This window comes from Notamacropus eugenii, chromosome 4, assembly GCF_028372415.1.
Source record: "Notamacropus eugenii isolate mMacEug1 chromosome 4, mMacEug1.pri_v2, whole genome shotgun sequence".
Lineage (NCBI taxonomy): Eukaryota > Metazoa > Chordata > Mammalia > Diprotodontia > Macropodidae > Notamacropus > Notamacropus eugenii.
The window spans coordinates 24,369,305-24,392,299 of NC_092875.1; the positions used below are offsets into that span (position 1 = coordinate 24,369,305).

At 43.8% G+C, this 22,995-nt stretch overlaps 1 protein-coding gene across 3 annotated transcripts in view; it reads left to right on the forward strand.

Annotated features, from left to right (window-relative positions):
- Positions 1–10,135: 10,135 nt before the first annotated feature.
- Positions 10,136–22,995, forward strand: part of SPPL3 (signal peptide peptidase like 3) — a 139,435-nt gene continuing 126,575 nt past the window's right edge. The window contains exon 1 of one of the 3 annotated variants that reach the window (XM_072600248.1): positions 10,136–10,445. In XM_072600248.1, coding sequence (XP_072456349.1) covers positions 10,375–10,445 — 71 coding nt within the window. In that variant the 5' untranslated portion in view covers positions 10,136–10,374. Of the gene's footprint in view, positions 10,446–11,122; positions 11,280–22,995 lie in introns of those variants that run through there. The other 2 variants (XM_072600249.1, XM_072600251.1) reach the window with 2 other exon arrangements.

The following is a 22,995-nucleotide window of genomic DNA, read 5'->3' on the forward strand; positions in this document are numbered from 1 at the left end:
GGAGAGGAAGACACCAACAACTGAAGAAAGAAGGTGACATTTGTGCAGAGCCTTGAGGACCCACAAGGATGTCTTCCAGTTATTGAGGACAGCTTGGGCCAAAGGCAAAGGAGGTAGGAAATTGAACGTCTCACTCGGAGAATTGCAAGTAAGCCAGCACTATAGTTATTTGATGTTTGTGTAAATACCGGTTCTCCAATGCTTTGAAAACTGCTTGAGGACATGGACCATGTCAATTCACTTCACTTCAAATTCAATAAACATTTATCAAGACACTATGATAGAAGACAGGGATACAAAGAAAAAAATGGAACAATCCTTGTGTCAAACAACTTACATTCTACAGAAGCCTTTTTATGATTCTACTGTAAGGGCTCAGACTACTCAGAAAGCTAAACAAACTTGAGGTTAATAGAAAGGCAAACCCCTTTCCTCCACCATCTAAATAGTTCAAAGTAGTGCCCCCCCCCCCAATCCTGCAAAGTCCAGGCTTTTTGCTCTTCCATATTCAGCCTAATTCCTATACTGTTCCTCAAGCTCCAAAACCTCTAAATGGAATGCTTGATACTACTTTAATCTCATTCATCTTTGGCTAAAATATTGGATCATGGGATACAGAACTGAAAGACACTGTAGAGATCTGCTAGTCTGACCTCATTTTACAGATGAAGAAAGTGACATTTGGGGAATAGAAATGACTTGTCCAAGGTCAAAGGTGGTAAGGAACAGAGCCAGGATTCCAATGTCAGGAAGTGCTCAGAGCAGTGTTGTTCAGTCTCTCAGTTGTGTCCAACTTTTCATGACCCCACGGACCAGACTCTTCTCTCCTTCACTATCTCCCGAAGTCTGTCCAAGCTCATGTTTGTTGTTTCCATGATCCTATCTATCCATCTCATCCTCTGCCATCCCCTTTTCTTTTTGCCTTCAATCTTTCCCAACATCAGTTTTCTCAGGGTCCTATCTTCTCATTATGTGGCCAGAGTATTTAAGCTTCACCTTCAGTGTTTGACCTTCCAGTATGACTTAATTTCTTTCAGTGTTGACTGATTTGACCTCCTTGCTGTCCAAAGGACTCTCAGAAGTCTTCTCCAGCCCACAATTTGAAAGTATCAACGCTGCAGCACTCAGTTTTCCTCATAGTCCAACTTTCATGGCATACATTGTTACTGGAAAAACCAAAGCTCCGACTATGTGGACCTTTGTCAATAAGGTGATGTCTATGCTTTTCAGTATGCTATTCAGACTTGCCAGAGCTTTGCTTCCAAGGAGTGTCTTTTAATTTCATGGCTATAGTCACCATCTGCAGTGATTTTTGAGTCCAAGAATATAAAATCTTACACCACTTCCATTTCTTCCGCTTCTGTTTGCCAGGAAGTGATGGGACCAGTTGCCAAAATCTTCTCTCTCTCTCTTTTTTAATGTTAAGCTTCAAGTCAGCTTTTATACTCTCCTCTTTCACTCTCATGAAGAAGCTTCTTAATTCCTGCTCTCTTTCTGCCATCAGAAAGGTATCATTTGCATATCTGAAATGGTGGATATTTTTCCCAGCAACCTCCACTACAGCTTTTGATTCATTAAGTCTTTTATCAGGTTAAGTCTTTTATTGCCCAATTTTGCATGAAACTTTCCCTTGATAGCTCTAATTTTCTCGAAAAGATCTTTTGTCTCTCCCATTCTATTGTTTTCTTCTATTTCTTTGCATTGTTCATTTAAGAAAACCTTATCTCTCTTCTCTGGAATTCTGCATTCAGTTGAGTATATATTTCCCTTTTTCCTTCTCCTTTCACTTTCCTTCCTCGGCTATTTGTAAAGCCTCATCAAACAGCCTCAGTTCAGCATCAGTTATTGGAACACAGATTTGTGTTACTGTGATGTGGAACAGTTTGCCCTGAATTTGGACAGATAACATTCCATCTTTTTTGAGATTCTATCCCAGTACTGCTTTTCTCGCCCTTCTATGGACCATGAGGGCTACTGCAGTTCTAAGGGATTCTTGCCTATAGTAGACTATGTAGTGACCACCTGAATTAAGTTCACACATTCCTATCCCTTTAAGTTCACTGCTCCTCAAGATATCAGTGCTTAATCTTTCGATCTCTTATCTGACCACATCCAGCTTACCTTGGTTCATAGATCTTACATTCGAGGTTCCTAGGCAATATTGTACCCAATGCAATACTTTGTACTTTAGCAGGTACAGAAAAAAATAGTTGTCTGATTTTAAGTATGACTAATAGGAATTAGTAGCATTAATCAATCACTGGTATTCAATCAATCAACAAATGTTTATTAAGCACTTACTATGTGCCAGGCACTGTGTGTGTTCTGATCACGCAAGAGACAGCAAGTTATAATGGAGAGAGAACTAGACTTGGAATTAGAGAGATCTAATTTAAGACCCACTTTTGATACCTCCTGTAACCCTGGACGGGCAAGTAAGTTACTTAACTGCTCGGAGGCCTCAGGAACCTCTCTAAGACTCTTAAATTACAGTCAAACTGCATTGATGGAGAGGATTACATACTGGTAAATGTCCACACTTATGAAATTACAGGTCTGAACTTTAAAGAAAAACCAACCACCTAAAACTCATTTTTAAAGCACATCCAGATTTACAGAGTAAATATGTGTTGTTGTTTTAGAGCCACAACAATCTCATAAGGTTAATAGTGTGAGTATTATTCCTATTTTATAAATAAGCAGATCATAGATTAAAGGCTGGGAAGGATCTTTAGAAGTCTCTCTAATCTAATGGTTTTCTCTTACTGTGGAAGAAAATGCAAGAAGAAAGAGAGAGTAAATAGCATGTATATTGACACACATACACATGTATACAGAGCAGCTAGGTGACACAGTGGTTAGAGTGCCTGGGCTGGAGTCAGGAGGAGCAAATCTAACCACAGACACTTAAATACTGTGTGACCCTGGGCAAGTCACTTCACCCTGTTTGCCTTAGTTTCCTCACCTGTAAAATGAACTGAAGAAGGAAATGGCAAACCACTCCAGTATCTCTGCCAAGAAAACTCCAAAATGGGGTCACAAAGAGTCAGACACAACTGAAAAATATGACTTAACAACAATAACATTATCTGAAAGAACTGTGGAGTTGGAACTAGAAGACTTATTCAGAATCAGAAGCCCTAGGTTCGAATCCTAGCTCTGTTGTGCAATCTTGAAGAAGTGATTTTATCTACCTGGGCCTCAGTTTCCTCTGTAATCTAAGCAATTAAATTCAACCCAATCAAGAAATCTTATCTGTGGGACTTCAAAAACATCATTTAGCCTTTTAGTTTCCTCCTCTACCTAGACTGTGCTTGGATAAGAGCCCTTGTTAGATATGAAAAGCTCTGAGTTCAAATCCCACTTCAGACACTTAGCTGTGTGACCTTTGGCAAGTGGCAAAACCTCTAAGCCTCAATTACCTCTCAGCATTGTTGAGAGGATTAAATGAGACATTTGTAAAGCACTTTGTAAACCTTAAAGTGCTATGTAAATGTTAGCTTTTATTATGCTGTGTCTGCTCTGGTCTTCCTGTTCAAAGCAGACCAGTCAAGCCTGCAGGGGACAGAGAGATCCCATTGCACACTTTTCTTTCAGCCCATCTCCCCAGCAAGCTTGCCTTCAGGGATAGGAAATGCTATTTCATCACCTCCCAGTACTGGAGCCCTAGCCTGAAGTAGAATTGTGCATGACACCCTGAGGCTGAACTCCTAAGGAGGTTCCTAACCACCCAAACTCTTTTATCAATGGTTAGCAAACTCCTACTCAATAATATTATCTGTATCCCAGCGATTCTGAACCCCGGGCTATTATTATTCAAAACCCATTCTCTATCCTCCACTGCCCAACCCCCTTCCTTCAATGCCCCACTCTAAAGCTACCCACCCCACTTCCAGTGTGTTCTCTGGAATGCTACATAACAAACTTGTTTTCCACTTAAATTTTTTCCTTTCTCACTCCTTCCTTCTCACTCTCACTGAGATTTATGCACCCTTCTTGTGACAGCCTGCCTGGCTGCCCCTTCCAGGACTGGCTGCCTTCCTCTCAGATCCCTGGTCTAGGTAGGGAAGTTGGAATCCTCCTTGCTTCCCTTTTCTATTTCCAAGTTTACTTTCCACCAGTATCACCAGTAAACTCTCTTCCTTTGAAGTTCATTCAATCCATATCTACAGAAGGATCAAAAGCCTGGAAGTTGTTGTTTCCAGACCTCCAGGACACTCCCCCTTCTTTCCTCAATGAGGTCAGTGCCTGGCTTACAGGCTGTCTTTCCTACCCACTTCCTGACCTCACACTAGGAGACTTTAACATACATATTGATGCTCCATCAATCACTTTAACTTCACATTTCCGCAACTCACTCATTTCCCAAGACCTCCTCCTCCATCCCACCATGTTTACACAGAGACCTGTCACACCTTTGATCTTGCCCTGGATCCTAAATGTACCATCTCCATATTCGTGAAGTCTAAAATTTCCTTATCTCATCACAACCCTTTGTCATTCCTCCCCTCTCCCTCTCTCTCTCTTCCTTTCCTTTTCTTCATCCTCATGGCAGCCTTCAATCCCTTTACCCCTCATTTCTTTCCCACGCCATCACCCCTACACTAACTACCTTCTCCTTTCTTCTCTATCCTGACATTTGGTGAAATGGTTCAATTCTACACTATCCTCCCTTACCCTATGAAAGATCTTGCCCTGGCAAGCCTCAGGGCTGGATTACTTCCCTCATCTGTTCCTATAACTCACAAGCAGCTAAACAAAGCCAGAGAAAATTATGAAACCATGCTGACTGGATCTACTACAAATTTACGTTGTATAATCTTAAGTGGGCCCTCACTGCTGCAAGACAATTCTTATACAACTGTCTGAGTGACTCACTGTCCCACTCACCACAGTGGCATTGGTTTGGAAAGCCAAACCTTTTCATCTCTCTTCCAGCCTCCCATGGTTCTTCCTCCCCCACCCTCTTAGCTGAGAATCTTACCTCATATTTTTCTGAAAAACTAAGGCTAGTCACATAGAGCTTCCTCTTTTCTCCCCGCTATCTCATGTCACCCAGATGCTTTCTACCCATATTGTCTTTTACCCCGTCTCACACGAAGAGGTGGCTTTTCTCACCAAAGCTAACCCCTCTACATGCACAAGTGATCCCATTCCATCTTCCCCAGCCCCTTGCTATCTTCATCACCCTAACTCTCTCACTTATCTTCAATCTCTCCCTGTCTACAGCTTTCTTACTGCCTAACAACATGCCTAAAACTCACCCACTTTAGAAAAACCCTCCTTTGATCCGTCCATCCCCACTAGCTACCATCCCCTATCTTTCCTTCCTTATTTGTCTAAAGTCCTTTTAGAAGGCTATCTAAAATAGGTGCCTCCACTTCCTTTCCTTTCACTGTCTCCTTAACTAGCTTCTGATCTCATCATTCCATTGAAACTGCTCTATCCCAAGTTACTAATGATCTCTTACTTGTCAAACCTAGCGGCCTTTTCTCAGTTCTCTCTCTTCTTGACTTCTCTGTAGGCTTTGACACATTATCACCCTTTATTCTTGGTGCTCTCTTCTCCCTAGGTTTCCAGGACACCTTTCTCTCCTGGTTCTCTCCTACCTCTCTGACTACTTCTCAGTCACTTTTGCTGGTTCTTCATCCAGATCATACTCACTAACAGTAGGTGTCCCCAAGGCTATGACTTCTCCCTCCATACTATTCCACTTGGGGATCTCATCAACTCCCATAAATTTAATTATCATCTCCATCTGATGATTCTCAAATCTGGCCAGCTCTAACCTGTCTGCTGACAGTCTTGCAATTCTAACTGCCTACTATACATCTTGATCTGGATGTCTGGTAGAGATCTTAAAAGTCTATATGTCCAAAACTGAACTCATTTTCTCCCAAACACTACCCTATTCTGAATTTCCTTTTTATTGTTGAATCACCATCCTCCCAGTCCTCAGGCTCACCATCTAGGTGGCGTCTTCAACTCCTCACTCTTATCTCTCCATATATCCAATTTGTTGCCAGGAGTGGTTGATTTTACCTTCATAACCTCTCTTGTATACACACCTGCCACCAACTGACTCAGGCTCTCAACACCTCATACCTCATCACTATTGCAATAATCCGCTAGTTGGTCTCATCTCACAAGCTTCTCTTCACTGCATTCCATTCTTCATTCAACTGTCAAAGTGATTTTCTCAAAGGGAAAGTCTGACCATATCACCCCTTAATTCAACAAACTCTGCTGGTTCCCTATTACCTCCAGGATCAAATGTAAAATCATCTGTGTGGCATTTAAAGTCCTTTGTAACCTAGTGCCTCCCTCCCTTTCCAGTCTTCTTTCATTCTACACACACACACACACACACACACACACACACACACACACACTCTTCCTACCTTCTCCTTCCCTCACCATGTCTTCTGTCATCCAGCGACACTGGACTTGCTGGTTCTTGTACAAGACATTCTGTCTCTCAGCTCTGGGCATTTTCACTAGTTGTCCTTCATGCCTGAAATGTTCTCTGTTCTCATCTCTGCCTTCCTGATTTCCTTGGCTTCCTTCAAGTCCCAGTCAAAATCCTACCTCTTCCAAGAAGTCTTTCCTAAATCCCCTTAAAGCTAATCCCTTCCCTCAATGGTTAATCTCCAGTCTCTTCTGTACAGAGCCTGCCTATACATAGTTGTTTGCATGTCCTCTTCCCTATTAACTTTCACATCCTAGGGAGTAGGGACTGCTCTTTGGTTTCTTTGAATCCCTAGAGCTTAGCGTAGTGCCTAGAGTAGTAGCTGTTTAACAAAGGTGTATTGGATGACTGGCTGTAAGATGAAGGGGTTGGAGTATATAACCTGTTATGTGCTTTCCACCTTTGGAACTATGATCTTATGAGCCTAAGTACATACTATCCAAGTCCATATGTTAGATGTGTGTGTGTTCATCTTTCGTTGCCAAAGAAGACCATACCATCAGAGACGTGACTTGCACTTGACTTTGTTTTGAGTGAGGGAGGGCTGTGCAGGTCACCAGCTTCACTTCTCCTCCAGAGCCATCTGAATCCAGTGACCAGATCAGAATGACTGGAGAGGACCCAGGATGAGGCAATTGGGGTTAAGTGACTTCCCAAGGTCATACAGCTAGTGAGTGTCAAGTATCTGAGGTGAGATTTGAACTCATGTCCTCCTCACTCCTGCACTGGTGCTTTATCCACTGCACCACCTAGCTGTCCCTATATGTTAGGTGGTAGACATACAAAGAATGAGAGATGGTGCCTACCTTCAAGGCCTTTACATTCTGCCAGGTGAGAGAGGATACAGTAAGTAGATACACAATTAGAAAAGTAGAGGAGGAAGAAGGGGAAGATGAAAAGGAGGCAGCACATTCCTAACTAAAGGAATTAGGAAAGGCTCCCCATGGGATCAGAGTCTTGAAGGAACCTAGAGATTCCCAGTGGCAGAGGTGAGGAGAGAGCGCATTTCAGGCACAGAGGTAGGGAAATATAAAATAAAAGGGATGGGATCAAATAAACTCTAAGGTCCCATTCAGCTCTAAATCTTATGTTCTTATCTCTACTACTTACTACCTGTGCCTTGGGTATTTGATACATTTCGGGCTTCCGTTTCCTTGTCTGTAAAAGGGGATTGGACCAGATGACCACTAAGATCTCTTCTGGTTCTAAAGTTAGTGATTTTCTGCATTATTGAGTAAAGATCAGGAGATAGGATTTGAATCTCAGCCCCAACCCTTACTTATATGGCCTTGGTCAGGTCATATCACTTCTCCGTGACTTAGTTTCCCCATAAGTAAAAGGAGTTTAATAATCCTTGCAGAGTTTACCTTTGAAGCAGGGTGGTTGTAGGGAAGATGACTTGTAAACCTTAAAGGGTTACATACCTTTAAGTTGTGTTGCTGTGGTTCCTATTTTCCTTGCTTTTCTACTTCCTGAGTGACTTTGGGTGTCACAGTTTTTCCATTTATAAATTGAGTTTGACCTAATGACTACCAAATCTCTTCCAGCTATAAAGCCTGTATCATCCTCTGTCAATTTATAGCCTTGTACTCTGTCCTATCCTCCAGGAGGGTTGCCATAGAATTAAAGTGATTAGACAGAGTCTTATACATAGTAGGTATTCAATAATTCCCTACTGAATCCAATTGAATCACAGGTTTATAGCCGTAATGGACTTTAGGAATCATAAATTTAAAAGACATAAATTCTAATTCTACCTCTGACATCAGTTATATGAACATGGGTCGGTCATTTAGTCTCTGTTGATTATTTTGTTTCTTATTTTGTAAAATGGAAAGAATACCTTGTATACCTACTTCGTATGGTTGACCTGAGCATCCAATGAGACAAAATATATAAAGTACTTTGTAAACTTTAAAGTTTAAGTGGCACAGTGTTAGATTTGGAAGACCCCCATTCGAATCTTGTCTCTGATAATTCTCATCTATGTGACCTTGGCAAGGCAGCTAGTGCTGGGCCTAGAGTCAGGAAGACCTGAGTTCAAATCCAGCCTCAGACCCTTACTAGCTGGGTAACCCTGGGTAAGTCACATAACCCTGTTTGACTTCATCTAGTGGAGAAATGGCAAACCACTCCAGTATCTTTGCCAAGAAAACTTCATAGACAATGGTACAGAGGGTAACACAGTGGGATATGATTTAACACAACAAATGTGACCTTGGGCAAGTCACTTAATCTCTTTCAACCTGTTTCCTCACCTGTAAAATGGGGAGATTGATAGCATCTACCTCACAGGGTGGTGAACGTTAAATGAGATAACACAGGTGAGCACTTTGCAAACCTTAAAACTTGCTATAAATTTCCCTTAAAAAACTGGCACAAATCATAAATGGCAGACTCCAGCCTTCTGGAGCCTTCTGAAGCCAGCACTCCTTCCTTTCTACCACATGTTTGCGTTCATCCTCCATTGCTGAAGAAGACCATGCCATCAGAGAAATATGACATGACTCGCACTAGACTTTGTTTTGAGCGAGGGCCATGCAGGTCACCAGCCTCACTTCTCCTCCAGAACCATCTGAATCCAATGACCAGATATTCATCAGGATGACTGGAGATGACCCAGGATGAGGCAATTGGGGTTAAGTGACTTGCCCAAGGTCACACAACTAGTGAGTGTCAAGTGTCTGACGTGAGATTTGAACTCAGGTCCTCCTGACTCCTGCACTGGTGCTCTATCCACTGCACCACCTAGCTGCCCTTCTACCACATAACCCTTCAGTGGGAGGCTTAAAGACAGTAATGGGACAGTTTTACATTGGTTCCTTGTCAGCTCTCCAAGAGTCTGTCGGAAGAAGCTCCCTCGGCTCTGAGCAGAATGAGGCTCCCACATATCTGGAGGGGAGTCACAGCTACCCAGTGGCAGGGCTGGGGTTTATTATAGCTCCAAGCACTGTGCTCTCTGTATCACACATTCGATTCAGTCTGATCCAAGAAGCCTTTAAATGTCTACTATGCACCAGGCAGTGTGCTAAGTGCCCGGGGTACAAAGAAAGACAAAAGAACTTAGAATCTACAGAGAAGCAACAGAAACAAGCTAGAGACTGGATAAATTGGAACTAATCAGAAAAGGCCCTAGGTTTATACTCAGTGCTCAGCACGTGTTTCATAAATGTTTGTTGATTGATTGATTATCGGGTAATAGCAAAGGTTTCTTGCAGAAGGTGCGATTTTAACAAGGACTTGAAAGAAGCCAGGGGAAGCCAGGAGGCGTAAGGAAGGAGGGAAAGGGAGAATCGGGCACAAGCTTGCAACACACTGTTTGAAAACAACATACACACAGATAAGTCCAAACAGGATATTTTGGGTCCAAGACTTGGGATTTCATTTTGCAGATCAGGCACTAGGTGTCTGTAACTGATAAGTCTTAGGGAGTTGCCTGGGGGCTGGGAGAGGTGAAGGGAAGCCCCGAATCCCACAGAAAGTATGTCTGAGACTTTCCAGTTGAAACCCTTTTCCCTCAGCAACGCCGGCTCCCTGAAAAGAGAGAAAGTAGATACAAAGTATCCAACCTATTTCTGGGAAGATACAATTGAAAGCCACCCCTGAGGACCGGATTTCTTTCGAGTCTGCTTTGTGTTTGTCTGTCTGTGGGTGGCTTGTTGCGCTCTAGTCGGACCTCGGAAGACCCCCTGATTTCTCTCTCTCATTATCCGGGGTGCCCCGTTACCAGGGCACTCCCAGTTGTGTCTCGGGGCCTCTCGGATCTCCAGCTTTTAGTCCGGTCTGCGGACTCCGGGAGGACCGAAGCTCCGAAGATCGTGCATTTCCTTCTCTTCTCAGGGAGCTGCCCCCGCAGCCTCCTATGGTGTCTGCTGGGTTTCAGCAAGAGGGGGACAGAGACAGAGATGGGGAGACAGACAGACAGACACACAGACATAGAGACAGACAGGAAAGAACGGAGGAGACACTCCGAGAGGTGCGGGCAGAGCCCCGGGGGAGCCCACGGGGATGGTGGGGGCTGGGGCAGCGGGCGCCGGGCGCTCTTTCCGGCTCTTTCCGAGCCCCGCGCGCCGCAGGCGGGGCAGGAGAGACAAACGGCCGCGGCGGGGAGGCCGGCCGGGCGCCCGGGGGCGGGGCCGGCGTCGCGCGTCACGTGAGCGTGTTTGGGCACGTGAGCGCGCGGAGGCCGCAGGCTCGCGCTCTCCCCCTCGCGCCGCCCCTGGCTGGCTCGAGGCTCGCAGGCTCGCGGGCGGGCGGGGAGCGGAGCGGAGCCGAGACCCAGAGAGGGAGCGAGCCAGCGGACGAGGGGACGAGCGGACGAGCGAGCGCCGCCGCTGCTGCCGCGAGCCTCAGCCGGCCATGAGCCCCGGCCGCCGCCGCCGCCGCCGCCGCCCGAGCGCGGCGCCCCGGGGCCAGTGAGGGAGCCTGTAGCGCCGCCGCCGCCGCCGCCGCCGCGGGCCTGCCCCTCCCCGCCCGCCCGCCTCCCTTCCCCGCCCGCCGCCGCTGCCGCCGCCGCCGCCGGGAGAGCCCGAGGGAGGCCCAGGCCCCGCCGCCGCGGAGCCGCCATGTTGGGATCGGAGCCGCCGCGGAGCCGCCGCCGCCGCGGAGGAGGCCGGTGAGAGTGCGCCCGAGGCCGGCGCCGCCCGCGGCCCGCGGAGGAGCGAGGCCCGCGGAGGAGGACGAGGCCCGGCCCGGCCCCGCCGCGGCCTGCCCGGCCCCGCAGCCCCGCCCGAGCAGCGCCGCACACGAGCCCGAGCCGGAGGACGAGGCCCGCAGCCCCGAGCGCCATGGCGGAGCAGACCTACTCGTGGTGAGGCGCCCGGGGGGTGGGCCGGGGCGGCCGGGCACGGCCAGGAGAGCTCGGGGGTCAGGGAGGATGGGGCCGGGGGCCCGAGTGCTCGGGGCGGTGATTGTGCGGGCCCGGGGGCTGCCAGCGTCCGAGACCACCCGGCGTTACGGGGGTGACTTCTCCCGTGGGGTTTGGGGAACGCTGTTGTGAGGAGGGAGGGGTGACGGGGCCCCCCGTGTTCAACAGTTTGGGAGCGGGGCGGGCAGGCACACCCCCCCGACGCTAGAAGGGGGCAGCCCCAGAGTTGTGTGGCTGTGTTGGGGTAAATGAGTCCCCTAGACTCGGGGTACAGGAGCAGATGCTAGGGATGAGGATGGGAGTGTTGGAGCCAATAGTCCTTGACTTGGGGGGGAGGAGAGGAACAGGGGCTGGGGAACCGTCGAGCACAGGCTACACATATACACAGAGTGGGGGGAGGAAGAGACATTGGAGACCAGTGTGGCAGGAATGACCTCTCCCCCAAACAAAACTGGTCAGTGGTCCCAGCTTCCCAAAAGAGAGTAAGGAAATGAAGGGGAGGGCGGGAGAGGGGATGGAGAATGGGGCCCTGCCAGATGGGTAGTGCAAGCAACATCCCCAGCACTGTCCAGAGGAGGGAAGTGACTGGTTGGCCCGGGTGCCTTGGAGCGCCCTGGCTCAGTGATTGTCCCACACGACCTCAGAGTTGGTGGTCAGGCTGGCTTGTGGCCCCGGGAAGGCTGCTGGGCAGAAGAGTGTGGTAGGATGCAGGGAAGCAGAAGCGAGAGATAAAAGAGGGGGCCGCAGTCAGAATTGAGAAGTTGTGTTGGGGATACAGAGTTCTGGAGGGGACTAGGAGGGAGTTGGCCAAGCAGGCAGGAGCCTGAGATTCAAGGCTGTAGTTGTAAGTGTGGGGCTGTGAGATCCTAGATTATGGGGTCTTGGATGGAAGAGACCTTAGAAAGCAGCGAATCCAATCCCCTCACTTTAGAGATGTGAACTCCTTGTTATGTTATGTTCATCCGTAGGACCCAGCGCAGTGCTTGGGAAATAAATGCTTGTATGACTGGTTGGTTAGGTAAATGACTTGCCCAAGCTTACAGATGCAAAGATCTTTTAAGAGATGCAACTCCCTCTTCCATGACCTCAGGCTGTGCAGTCTCTAACTTGTCAGTGTGTCTGGGAGTCACCAACTACAGCCCTCAAGAGAATTGGAGGCAGAGCACTGTGGATAGAGCATTGGGGTTGGAGTCAGGAGGATCTGAGTTCAGATCTTGCCTCAGACACTTACTTAGTGGGGCAAGTCACTTGATTCTGTTTGCCTCAGTTTCCTCACCTATAAAATGAACTGGAGAAAAAAATGACACACCGGTGTCTTTGCCAAGAAAACCCCAGACGGTCACTGAGACATAACTGAACAGCAAGGCCTTAACATCGACCCTGCCACTATACCTGGGTCACTGCTGTCTAGCCTGCTAGTATACTCTGAGGACTCCTAGGTTTTGCCATCTGCCCCTCCACAGCCCCGGAGGACTTCTGGGCTCTTTTGATGTGTTTGTTGTCCCCTTGAGAGCTGAGACTTTTTTTTTTTTTTAGTGTATTTGTAGCCAGAGTGTTCAGCACAGTAAAACATATGCTTTTTTAAATTCATTCATTAATAGATTACAGATGGGATTTGAATATATAGGTCCTTAGGCTTTAACACCCAGGGATCTTTCTACTGGATTATCTAGCAACTTATGAGGAGAGAATTGTTTAGGAAACTTATAGAAAAGAAGTTATGGGGACATTGAAGCCAGACCCAGATTAATGCCTCAAGACCATGGATTTGTCATATTAACTGTTCCCTTAATATGGGTCATCTGATTTGTGAAACTAGAAAGAATCCAAACCCCACTTTTAGAATTTCTGAATCAACAGTTTACTGAGTCCTCAAGACAGTATTTTGGAAATAAGCATGAGAAGTCTCCTTTTAGGAACAGGGTTGTCTGTTGGGATTTGGAGAGCTGTTACTATGGTGGTAGTCAAAATTAGGCTTTGGGGGAAGAACAAAACGAATCCAGAAATGGGATTTTGTTAAGAGTCTTGGAAAGAATAGAAAAAGTGGTCGTAAATTTTTTGAGAAAAATGTTACTTGGTAACAGCTATATTCTTTTTTATTTTTAAAAATAGTATTTTATTTTTTCCAGTTACATGTAAAGTTAGTTTTCAATGTTCATTTTTAAATAAAACTTAGAAATTTTTTCTCCCTTCTATCCCTCTCCCCAAGACAGCAAGCAATCTAATATGTTATACATGTGCAATCTTGTAAACATATTTCCACATTCGTCATGTTGTAACAGTTATTTTCTTAAGAAATTCTGGGGGAATGATAAGAAGAGCTCATACTTTTATAGCACTTTAAGGTTTTCTAATAACCCTGTGAAGTGGGTGCAAGTATTATCCCCATTTAACAAAAGAGGAAACCTAGTCTGGAAGAAACCAAATGACCCACCCAGGTTCACTCAGTAAGTAAGTAAATACATGAATGGACGCCAGAACCACAAATACAGATTTTCTGATTCCCAGACCTTGCAGCGATCTTGCCTGCCCCATTATGGGTGACAAGGGTTTTAGAAAAGAGCAGGGGCCTAGGAAGCCAGGCTTCTACTTGGAATTGCCACTTAGTAGCCATGTGACCTCCACCAAGTTACTTAGCCTCCTCTGAGCCTTAGTTTTCCTCAGTTGTCAAGCCAAGGTAATAACATTTGTTCTACTTAACCTACAGTTGTTGTAAGAATCAAATGAAAACATATCTGAAAGCTTTTAAATATTGCAAGGTAGAGTTATTCTTGTATGTGGAAAAGTGGATTTTGAGACAGGACCAGAGCTGAATGAAAGGGCTGTTTTGTTTTTAATGGTTTTTGGTTATTGTAAGGGCTGTGAATCTCATCATGCTGGAAGGGGTCTAGGAATTGAAGTCAGTAATTCAAGGGGGAAGTCATGATGGTAAGGATGTTTGAAATGTAGTAGAGAATAATTTTGTAGGGTTGAGAGTGAATGTTTTTGTTTTGCCTGAAGGGGAAAATCTCATTTTTGGTGAACTGGTGTGGCTTTGGGGGAGATGAACATTTTGAATTGGTTTGAAGAAATTTGGTAATCTAGGCATCACTTTGGCTTTATTGAGTCCAAGATGATGTGTGGGGTACAGACAGAGGGAAAAAAAGACTCTGGTTTTCTCTATTGAAAAGGGGTAATAAAGAGTGATGTGATAAGCATTGTGATTGTTGGGAGTCTCTAGCACAGAGAGGTAGATGGACCATTGTTTGTGAACTGCTTGACCCAGCAGAAATTTCTGAACGGCTTTTTATTGCCTTTTGGTTCTTCTGTACAGAGATTCTGGATCAATAATAAAGAGGAGAAAAAAATTCAGAGAATGTCATGTGCAGGAAGTTGGGAAAATGACAATTTCAACTTGGTAAATTATTTTAAAAATCATAGATTTAGAATTAGAAGGACCTTAGAGAGGTCATTTGATCAACTCCTTCATTTTACAGATGAGGAAACTGAGGCCCAAAGGTTCTATGAGTTGTCCAAGTGATCTCATAGTTCCTTTGTAAATTAAGCTGCCTTTCTGTTATTTGAGAGAGTGTCTTTACACATTAAAGATTCTTTAAAGCATGCATTGCAGTTTGAGGACACCTGCTCCAGGATTTTGTTGGCATCTCAGATCCTCCTGTTTACTTTGCATTCAGGGAAGCCAGGTGAACCACCTTTCCTTGCTTTAGGGAGGGTTTGAGTAGGGGGAAGTTACTTTCTTCTGGAACAAGGTGGTCCATTTAGGCGTAGAGTAGATTGAAGGGGAAGTAAGACAGCTTCTCCAGACAGGTCTTGGTACTGTTCATTATTTCGTTTAGACTGAAGTGACATAAAAAACTTTTAACAACAGTGAGAGCTATTCCAGATTGGAATGAATTACCTCTGGAATGAAGTAGAGGATGCTCGTATGGGGTCCATACAAAAATCCTAATGGAGACACTATTATTATTATTTAAATAAATCAACGAAGGAATACATCAGTACATGCATTTATGTAGGATTTTTACAAGAGTCATATTCCAGTGTGCAAAATATGACTGAAATATCTGCACATAATGTGAACAGAGATGGCAGGATAGTTCTTAAGCCAAAATTTTATTATTGATGCCATAAAGTATGTTGGTCTTTTTTTAAACCCTTCTTTCTCAATCACGTGCTCAAAACTTACTTGGGTTCCCTGTATTAGAAATATATAACCCAGTGAAGAAAAGCAAATTGAGCCAGGCAGTTGCCGAAGGTCAACAGAAACCATTGTTAGGCTACTTACTGATTAGACCAGAATTTAGAAAAAAGCAGAGTAAGTTTAAGTAGTCATCCTAGATCCAAGCTTGGTTTGATTATTACTTTTCCTTAATAATCATGTGGAATCAGTCTTCCAATTCTTCCTTTCTGTTTCTCAGATCTTTTCTTTTTATTCTTTGTCACCAGCATCTTATTCCAGGCCTTTGTTAACCTCATGCCTTAACTCATGGAACAGTTACCTATATCTTCTCCCAATTAACCTCCTTCAGTTAATTATGAATGTTGCTCCCTAATTCCAGAAACACTGCTTTAATCCTGTGGCTTGTTCCCTTGGTTTGGAACACACTTCCCGTCTCTTCCCACTTTCAGAATCCTACCTGTCCTTCCAGATTACCAGTTCACTGCTCACCTCCTTTTTGAAGCCTTCCCTAACCATAGTTTCATAATACTGATAATTCTAGTGCCCTGGACAGTGCCCCCAGGCAACTCTCTAAGACTATAAACTGCCTAGAACATGCTGACCCTCCTTGGTAGAGGGCCTCTTCTCATTCAGGAGCTGGTTCCCTATGCTAATATAATCATTGGTCTAAACCTCAAAGAAAATGGCTGACACAGCATGCACAAAGTTTGCGAAGTGCTTTACACACATTTCATTTGATTCTTAAAATAGTCCTGTTTAGTAGGTAGCACACGTATTATTATCCGCATTTTTATCAGGAAATTGAGGCAAGAGGTTGTAACCCCACTTACGCTACTTATTACCTATAGCCTGTTGATCTACCTATGACTTAAATCTTTCTGGCTCTCCCTCATTCTCAGAATCTTACACCTTTTCTGCCCTATTTGGCTAAATTCCTAAAAGACCATCAATAATAGCTGTCTCTACTCTCTCTCCCCTCAGCCCCTTATGATCAGCCTGGCTTCCAATCTCATCTGTTCCACCAGACATTGCTCTCTGAAGTTACCAGTGATCTCTTCATTGTCAAATCCAGTGGCTTGTTAACAATTCTCACTCTACTCAAACTCGCTGCAGCCTCTGGTGCTGTTTATCACCATTTTCTCCTTGATACTGTCTTCTCTCTAGGTTTTGGGGACTTTACTCTGTCCTGATTCTCCTCCTCCCTGTCTACTTCTTCTCTACCTCCTTTTCTGGATCCTCATCCAGATGATGTTCTCATAGGGTTCTGTCCTGGACCCTTTTCTTCCTATATACTACTTGATGATCTCATCAGCTCCTGTGAATTTAATTGCCAGCTCTGTGCTGATGATTTTTAAATCTACCTATCCTGTCCTAATTCCGCTGCTGACCACCACTCTCACATCTCCAACTGCCTTTCAAACATCTTGAACTAGATAGCTCAGGCATTTTAAACTCAGTATGTCCAAAACATGACTTAGTATCTTTCCCTCTAAACTTTCCTCCCCACTCCAATCCTTCCTCCATTCGACCAGCCTTCCATTTAACCATCGAAGTGATTTTTCTGAGATCCAGATCCAACTATTCTGTTTTTTTTAATTTATTAATTTAACTTTTAACATTGATTTTCACAAAATTTTGGGTTCCAAATTTTCTCCCCCTTTGTCCCCTCTCCCCACCCCAAACCACCGAGCATTCTGATTGCCCCTATCACCAATCTGCCCTCTCTTCTATCATCCCTCCCTTCCCTTGTCCCCATCTTCTCTTTTGTCCTGTAGGGCCAGATAACTTTCTATACCCCATTACCTGCATTTCTTATTTCCTACTGGCAAGAACAGTACTCGAGAGTTGTTCCTAAAACTTTGAGTTCCAACTTCTCTTCATCCCTCCCTCCCCACCCATTCCCTTTGGAAGGCAAGCAATTCAATATAGGCCATATCTGTGTAGTTTTGCAAATGACTTCCATAATAGTCATGTTGTGTATGACTAACTATATTTCCCTCCATCCTATCCTGTCCCCCATTGCTTCTGTTCTCTCTTTTGATGCTGTCCCTCTCCAAGAGTGCTGACTTCAAATTGCTCCTTCCTCCCCATGCCCTCCCTTCCATCCTCCCCCCCACCCTGCTTATCCCCTTATCCCCCACTTCCCTGTATTGTAAGATAGGTTTTCATACCAAAATGAGTGTGCATTTTGTTCCTTCCTTTAGTCGAATGTGATGAGAGTAAACTTCATGTTTTTCTCTCACCTCCCCTCTTTTCCCTCCACTAAAAAGTCTTTTGCTTGCCTCTTTTATGAGAGATGATTTGCCCCATTCCATTTCTCCCTTTCTCCTCCCAATATATTTCTCTCTCACTGCTTCATTTCATTTTTTAAAGATATGATCCCATCCTATTCCATTCACTCTGTGCTCTCTGTCTCTGTGTGTGTGTGTGTGTGTGTGTGTGTGTAATCCCCCCAACTACCCAGATACTGAAAAGTTTCAAGAGTTACAAATATTGTCTTTCCATGTAGGAATGCAAACAGTTCAACTTTTATAAGTCCCTTATGACTTCTCTTTGCTGTTTACCTTTTCATGCTTCTCTTCATTCTTGTGTTTGAAAGTCAAATTTTCTTTTCAGCTCTGGTCTTTTCATCAAGAATGCTTGAAAGTCCTCTATTTCATTGAAAGACCATTTTTTCCCCTGAAGTATTATACTCAGTTTTGCTGGGTAGGTGATTCTTGGTTTTAGTCCTAGTTCCTTTGACTTCTGGAATATGATATGCCACACCCTGCGATCCCTTAATGTAGAAGCTCCTAGATCTTGTGTTATCCTGATTGTATTTCCACAATACTTGAATTCTTTCTTTCTAGCTGCTTGCAATATTTTCTCCTTGACCAGGGAACTCTGGAATTTGGCCACAATGTTCCTAGGAGTTTCTCTTTTTGGATCTCTTTCAGGTGGTGATTGGTGGATTCCTTGAATGCTTATTTTGCCCTCTGGTTCTAGAATCTCAGGGCAGTTTTCCTTGATAATTTCATGAAAGATGATGTCTAGGCTCTTTTTTTGATCATGACTTTTAGAGAGTCCCATAATTTTTAAATTGTCTCTCCTGAATCTATTTTCCAGGTCAGTTGTTTTTCCAATGAGATATTTCACATTATCTTCCATTTTTTCATTCTTTTGGTTTTGCTTTGTGATTTCTTGGTTTCTCATAAAGTCATTAGCCTCCATGGGTTCCATTCTAATTTTGAAAGAACTGTTTTCTTCAGTGAGCTTTTGAACCTACTTTTCCATTTGGCTAATTCTGCTTTTGAAAACATTCTTCTCCTCATTGGCTTTTTGACCCTCTTTTGCCAATTGAGTTAGCCTATTTTTCAAGGTGTTATTTTCCTCAGCATTTTTTTGGGTGTCCTTTAGCAAGGTGTTGACCTGCTTTTCATGCTTTTCTTGCATGTCTCTCATTTCTCTTCCCAGTTTTTCCTCCACCTCTCTTACTTGATTTTCAAACTCCTTTTTGAGCTCTTCCATTGGCCTGAGCCCATAGAATATTTCTTTTGGATGTTTGGGATACATAAGCCTTGATTTCTACATCTTTCCCTGATGGTAAGCATTGTTCTTCCTCATCAGAAAGGAAGGGGGGAAATGCCTGTTCACCAAGAAAGTAACCTTCTGTGGTCTTATTTTTTTCCCCCTTTTCTGGGCATTTTCCCAGCCAGTGACTTGACTTCTGAGTGCCCTTTCCACACACACCTTGCCTCCCCAGGTCCAGCTATTCTTAACCCCTTCCCCCCCAATACACAATTCTTTGTCATTCAAAGCCCTTGATCGCCTAGCCCATGCCTGCCTTTCCAGTCTTAGAAAACTTTACTCCCTGCTGTGCACTCTTGGTTCTAATGATCATGGCTCTTCCATGCACAAGACACTCTATTTCTTGGCTCTAGTCATTTTCTCTGTCTATTCACCATACCCGTGATGTACTCTCTTGTCCTCTCTACCTACTGACTTTCTTCAAATCCCAACTAAAATCCCATCTTCTACAGGAAGTCTTCCCCAACCCCTCTTAATTCTAGTGCCTGTCTTCTGTTAATTTTTCTGATTTATCATTCATATAGGTTGTTTTTAAATATTTGTTTGCTTGTCATCTCCCTCTCAATTGTGAACTCTGTGAAGGCAGAGAGACTGACTTTTGCCCCTTTTTGTATCTCTGGGGCTTAGCACAATGCTTAGTACATAGTAGGCTCAATTTTTTTTTTGAGGGGTGGGTTGTCTGCAATATGTTTTATTGATGCCTTTGTCTTTATATCCATAGTTATTTGGGGGGGGGAAACCTTTTCCCACTCCCAAAACAAAACCTTTCTCTTTAAACTCTACCTTGTGACAAAGAAAGATAATTAGGTCACAGCATCCAGTATGGTGACCACATACACATTTTTGTTAGCACTCTCCCTCCTCTCTGACATGAGAAGTGTATTTCCTTATCCTCTAGATTGGTTTTTAATTGTTTTTTTCTTCCTTTTCTATATTCATTTTAAAATTCAAGTTGCAAAATTCTCCCTTTCCCACTCATTAAGAAGGCAAGCATTATGATGCCTGTTATACAAAGTCATATAGTAGGCTCTGAATTAGCGTTCACTGGATGATTGACTGAATTTTTGTTTCCTTGTTCTCTTTTCTGTAAAATAAGGGTGTTGATATACAAGAATACAAGTCATTCAACAATTGATAAATGGTCAAAGGATATGAACAGGCAATTTTCAGAGGAAGAAATTAAAGATATCTATAACCATATGAAAAAATGCTCTAAATCACTTTTGATTAGAGAGATGCAAATCAAAACAACTCTGAGGTACCACATCACACCTATCAGATTGGCTAACATGACAAAACAGGAAGATAATAAATGTTGGAGAGGATGTGGGAGAGTTGGAACACTAATACATTGTTGGTGGAGCTGTGAGCTAATCTAACCATTCTGGAGAGCAATTTGGAACTATGCCTAAAGGGCTACAAAAATGTGCATACCCTTTGACCCAGCAATATCACTTCTGGGACTCTATCCCAAAGAGGTCATAAAAATGGGAAAGAGTCCGACATGTACAAAAATATTTCTAGCAGCTCTCTTTGTGGTGGCCAAAAACTGGAAATCAAGGGGATGCCCATCAATTGGGAAATGACTGAATATATTATGGTATATGAATGCAATGGAATACTATTGTGCCATAAGAAATGATGAACAAGACTTCAGAGAGGCCTGGAAAGACTTCTACGAACTGATGCTGAGTGAAAGGAGCAGAACCAGAAGAACTTTGTACACAGCAACGACCAGAGTGTGCGAGGATTTTTTCTGGTAGACTTAGAACTTCATTGCAATGCAAGGACTTAAAAAATTCCCAATGGTTTTTTTAAGGCAAAATGACTTCCACATTGGTCATAGAATGTAGCAGATCATTTTCTTTTGTATTATATTTTAGTTTGGTATATGATTTCTCCCATTCATTTTAATTCTTCTGTACAACTTGACTATGGTGAAAATGTATTTAATAAGAATGTATGTGTAGAACCTATATAAAATTGTAAGCTGTGTTGGGGAGGAAGGGAGGAGGCGGAGGGGGGAGGCAGGGAAAGAAAAATCTAGGTTGTGTGGTAGTGATTGTGGAACACTGAAAATAAATTTAAAAAAATAAAAAAAATAAGGGTGTTGGGGTTGATAACCTCAAAGGAATTTTTCATTGCTGAGCCTGGGACCAGGTTTGGTAGCTGTACTCTGCCTTTCTTCCCCTCCGTGCTCATCTCCTTGACTCATGTCTTTTTACTGACTGTCCCCCATGCATGGAATGCTTCCCCTACTCCCTTCTGCCTCCTGAGGCTCAGGCAGGGGATTTACTCCTCCTCCCTGCTGACACCTTCCTGTTAAGGTCACCCGTCACCGGGTCACCTATCTCTGCCCATATTTATCTTATAAGTTGTCTGCCTCATTAGAATACAAGCTTCTTGAGGAACTTGTCTTTGTATGCCCATTCCTTAACACAGTCCTTGGCACACGGTACAGAAGTGCTTAATAAAGTTATCCAGATGTCACAATGGATGGAGTCCTTAGACCTCAGACACTTAATGGTTGTGTGACCCTGGGCAAGTCACTTAACCTCTATTTTTCTCAGTTTTCTCATCTGTAAAATGGGGATAATAAAACACCCACTTCCCAGGGCTGTTAGGCTAAAATAAGATAATATTTATAAAGCTTTTGGCAAACTTTAAAGTGCTGTATAAATGTGAGCTATTTTTCATAAGTATTTGTTGACTAATGACAGGTATCTCCTATTAGAACATGTTTTTGGAGGCAGACTCTGTCTGCCTTTCTTTGTTTCCCCAGCGTTTGTTTCACGCTCTCTGACATACAGTGTTTGTGCTTGATTGACCCTGTGGTCTGTGCAGTGTCGCTTACACGGCTGGATTCTACAGGAAGGCTCTGCTGAACCCCCGGTTATTATGCTTTTCCTCTCCTGGCTGCCTGTAAGATTTTCAAGCTGCTGGGGCTCCTTTGAGCTCGGAAAAACCTTAGAAATCTCTGAATTCAATCCACCCTGTCATGAGAGTTACAGATGAGGAAACTGAGGCAAGGAGAGGCAGGCACTCAGTTGTGGTTCAGTGGGGATCTAGACAGAGTTCAAGCTGTAAAAGATTTCTCTCTCCCCGAAATCCCACTGCAGTTCCACCATATGCACCACTTAGCATATTCCTTGCTTATACTGGATCGTCACTTTTTTCCCTTTTGGCACATGTTTATGCCTTGCCTCCTCAATCAAAATGTAAAGTTCTTTAGGGCAGGAATTAGGTTTTATACTTTCTATGTATATCCCATGGTGCCTACCAAAAGGGTATGTATAGTGAGTAATAAATAATGGTCACTTGGTATGTTGCTGGATTTTTCAGGTTGTCTTATCTTTGATGAAGAAATAAATATAAAATTTGAGAAGATACTCTCATGGATAATAATTTTTTTTTTTATATTAAAGAGAAGTAGGTAGTAGAGGATTGGATCAGAACAGGAATTTACTTACAATGTCTCAGCGCTGTGATGTATTTACGGTTAGTGTCCCTAAGAATGGGGAATGCCATTTCTCAAAAAGTTTAAAAATTAAACAATAGTAGGTAACTGTTGAGAATACCACCAAAGTCTTCATTCCTGATCTGTAGCAGAAGGAGGAGTCAGCTACTGAAGGGAGCCTAGATGGGAAGCCGTGGGCCTGGGCTAGCTTGGGCTCCTTCTAGCTCAGGGATATGGAGCCAGGCGCTTCACCTTTCTCTGCTTAAAATTGCTCATTTGTAAAATAAAGGGCATGGGCTCAGAAGATCTAGGAGGTCTGCTCCAACTCTTAAGTTCTGTAATACTTGGCCTTAACTGTGATATCTTCAGATTTCCAGAGTAAAGTAAAGGCTGTGATGGAGTCTCAGCCTTTCAGTTCCCTATAGTGTATGGAAACGGTCATTGTAGCCAACTTA